Source organism: Triticum dicoccoides, chromosome 1B (genome assembly GCF_002162155.2).
Source record: "Triticum dicoccoides isolate Atlit2015 ecotype Zavitan chromosome 1B, WEW_v2.0, whole genome shotgun sequence".
In the NCBI taxonomy this organism is placed as follows: Eukaryota; Viridiplantae; Streptophyta; class Magnoliopsida; order Poales; family Poaceae; genus Triticum; species Triticum dicoccoides.
In genome coordinates this window covers 667,496,645-667,500,161 of record NC_041381.1, presented here as the reverse complement: position 1 = coordinate 667,500,161, position 3,517 = coordinate 667,496,645, and the positions used below count along the sequence as shown (strand labels likewise).

Below are 3,517 nucleotides of genomic sequence, written 5' to 3'. Positions count from 1 at the left end.
GCATGGCGCGGCCCACCCCGAGCCACCATCCCACGAGCCACCAACCACCCTCCCCACCTTCTCCGGTGAGGCCCGCCCCACCTGAGCCGTCGTCCCACCGTCCCACCTTCTCCGGCGGGATCCGCCTCCCACCCCTGCCCAGACACCTAACCCGACCGCGCGACCGCCAGATCCGGTGGGATCCTTCCTCCCGTGCTTGCCCGGCGACGCGTGCATCGCAAACAGAGGCGAGGTGCCCCCTCACCCCGCCCCCCGCGCGCCCTCCCCGCGACGGCACGCCCTGGTGGTCGCCAAATCTGGGCCAGGAGCGCCTACCCCGTCCCGAGATTCAGCTCCTCTGGCTGCATGGCGCAGGTCCCCCATTCCCCGGGCGAGCTCTCGTGCTCCCCTTCCCGCCGGCGATCTCTACTGCTTCCCACCCCCTCCGACGAGCTCTCCTGCCTCCCCTCCCCTCTAGCAAGCTGGCCTGAAGATGGTCGAGGCTCCTGATGCAGTTCGTTTCGTGGATTGTGTTGTGGAGTGTGTGTGGCGTGCAGCTCGGAGCGAGTGGGCATGCAGCTCAGAGCCAGCAAGGATATTCCCATGTGTTGGCCGTAGCGTGCGCCCCTTCCTAGCATGCTGACGGTCAGGCCGCATTTGCTTGCGATAGTGGCTCCGGACCATGGACACAACCGGATGCAAGACCCTGCATCCCACATCGCCACCCTTCGACTTCTTCGTCGCAACAAGGCGTGCTGTGAGAAAGCGTGTGAGAGTGTAGCTTGCCGTTGAGGATGCAGTCCGTCGTCTCGGCCAGGTGATGCTCCTTGTTTGTTCCCCACTAACGAACAAGAAAACACACGAGCATCGATGTTGTAGTTTACTTTTTTTATATTGGGAGGAAAGATTCAGTGCAGTTCGGCCAACCGGCGTTGTGAAGAACAGCCAACGATGGCGTGCAGTTTGACAAAAATAAATTCACCCGTGGTCGGTGGTGTGGCCACTGCATTTCGTCGGCGAGCCGCTAGCGGCTGGAGCAGCACGGACGTGCAATTCGCTTTTTGTTTTTTGGCCGAGGATGCAGTGCCTTTACTTTTTGCAGTCGTTCACTCGTGTGCCATGGGGTTCACATGTAATTATTTCTTTGAAAACTCAAAATTCTCCTTATTTTGTTTCTAAAAAGGAAGTACATTTTGCACTAGCAATCCGCTGAGCTGGAGCTGAAGGTCAATGGCCGCCCCATGCAGTTCAGAAAACACTTGTTTTTGCTGCTCTTTTTGAAGCTCGTTTTGATATTTATTTGCAGCTCGTTGAATTTCATTTTGCTGTTCACTGTCAGATCCATGGCGCTGGCCGTGCTTTCTCCTACTGCTCTGTGTGAGGTGAGGATGGGTTCTCTGTTGGCAAGGTAATGCATTTTTCAGTATGGTTTGCAGTTCCATCAGTGTGGTCGTGCGGCACGCGGGCGTGGGTTTGCAATGTGGTTCTCATCTACGTGCAGCCCAAGATGATGGCCATATCCGCTGGGGCTTTTGTATTCGTGTGTTTATATTGTACTCCCATGGACATCATCCCGTATTTGTGTGAGTATTTGTTTGCCTAATGGCCCATAGCCAGCTCCACCATAGGGCATCTAACTCTGTATGTTCCCAATGCAGTTCGGCGGGCGAGCATGTTCTGTGCAGTGCATTTGGCATGTTCTTGCATTTTGTAGTGTTTTCATTTGGCAGCTCCTTTGCTTTTTGTTGCAGCTCACTCAATATTTGTTTGCAGTTCATTGCGGGACTCCATGGCGCTGGTCGTGCTGCTCCTTTTCTTGTTGCTATGTCTGAGGCGAGGACGGGCTCTGCCGCACCGGGAACCAGGGTGTTCGCGACACCGGCGAAGACGGCGTGGTGGTTCCCTTCTTCCCCAACAACAGAAGTTGCGGTGTGGCTATGCAATTGTTGAAGTTCAGGAATATGTTTGGTGTCTTTTCAGATTTCGTTTGGGCGCAACACTGCAGTTCGCATGGGTCTTCACAACGGTGCGGACGGGTGTGCAGTAGGGTGCTTGCAGTGCGATGGCGCGATGCTCACGGTCTTGAATAAATTTGTTTGATGCGATGGTGCGATGGTGCAATTTGTTTCATGTGTTCTAAAATTTAGTCGACTACGTCAACACCTGCAGTGCGTTTGTTTCGCGGATGTGGTTCAGTTTTTAGAGTGATGATGTTCACTTGCGCCCAACATGAAAGTGTTAAAAATTAGTGAAACAATAAAATAGTAATGTGGTTCACTTTGATATATGCCGCGGCTCACTTGGCCTAGGCTCTGCGGTCCACTCTCGTTCGTAAAAGAAAGTAAAAAAAACAACAAAAACTCGTGTGAGAAAATTTACATCCGACAAAAAAAAAAATCATGAAGTTCACTTTCCCGTTTGATGCAGTGCGGTTTTCAGTTTAAAACCAGTGCGGTTTTCTTCCTTGTCTTCGAAAATTTACGTCCCACAAAAAAGAAATCATGCAGTTCGCTTGACTGTCTGATGCATTGTGATTGTGCGGTTTTCTTCCTCGTCTTCAAAAATTAACGTCCCACAAAAAGGAAACCATGCAGTTCTCTTACCCATGCGATGCAGTGCGGTTTTTCATCCGTTGCAGTGCGGTTTTCAGTCGGATCAAGTACCCACGTCGATTTGGGTGTCGCGAAAAACAGAGTGTCCGCTTTTCGGTAAAATCGAAACTGCTCTTAAACCGTAAGGAATTAGAGAGAGCATTCTACATGAAAAAGTTGCGTCTCGTCGATATCTTTCCAAAGGCGTATGATTTGAATCATTTCGACCAGCCGTTCATAAAAATTTCGCGAAAAAACAGCCGTTGCCTCTCGAAGTCAGCCGCACGATTTTCAAAATTAACTAAAAATCGTAAGGAATCTCAAAACCATTTCAACATATGAAAGTTGTGCCTTGTCCGTAGCTATCCAACGGCGTATCATACGCCTCGTTTTGACAAACGGTTCAAAAACTGGAGCGAAAACAGTACCGAAAATTTCAAAAAATTTGAAAAACAGAGTTTCGCGATTTAGTAAATTTGAAACTGCTCTTAAACCGTGACGAATTAGAAAACATAATAGATATGAAAAAGATGCGCCTTGACGATATCTTTCCAACAGCATATCATTTGCTTTATTCCGATGAGCAGTTTAGAAAAAATCACGAAAATACGTTCGCTGCCACTCGTCATCCGCCGCGCCTTTTTTGAAACTTCTCTTAAACCGCGAGGAATCTCGAAAAGTGTTCAACATAGCGAAGTTACGCCTAATCCATAGCTTTTCAACGGTATATTATACGACTCATTCCGATAAACAATCAAAAAGTTAGATCGAAAACAGTACCGAAAAAACAACACGTGCAGTATTTTCCGACGAGAAGTTCAGTAGTCTCTACTGTAGTGCTCGTCGTCAAAATGATGCAGTGCGCTTTTGTTGAGCGTGCAGTGCCGAAATGGTGTGCAGAATAGTTATTCTGCTAATATTAGCAGAATAGACCGTCTGTATATATA

At 49.2% G+C, this 3,517-nt stretch overlaps 1 protein-coding gene across 5 annotated transcripts; it reads left to right on the top strand.

The window, feature by feature from the left end:
* Window positions 1-6: 6 nt before the first annotated feature.
* On the top strand, window positions 7-2,256 carry LOC119349523. 5 transcript variants are annotated; one of them, XR_005169453.1, is made up of 3 exons: window positions 7-796; window positions 1,319-1,361; window positions 1,753-2,256. XR_005169453.1 is itself a non-coding variant. In XM_037617565.1 (3 exons), the coding sequence occupies exons 1-3, from the start codon at window positions 774-776 to the stop codon at window positions 2,024-2,026; spliced, it is 366 nt and encodes a 121-aa protein (XP_037473462.1). In that variant the 5' UTR covers window positions 7-773; the 3' UTR covers window positions 2,027-2,256. The 5 variants fall into 5 exon arrangements, 1 of the variants encoding a protein (XP_037473462.1); XR_005169454.1 differs by having other exon boundaries at window positions 7-1,225; window positions 1,319-1,387; XM_037617565.1 differs by having other exon boundaries at window positions 1,319-1,387.
* The last annotated feature ends 1,261 nt before the right edge of the window (window positions 2,257-3,517 follow it).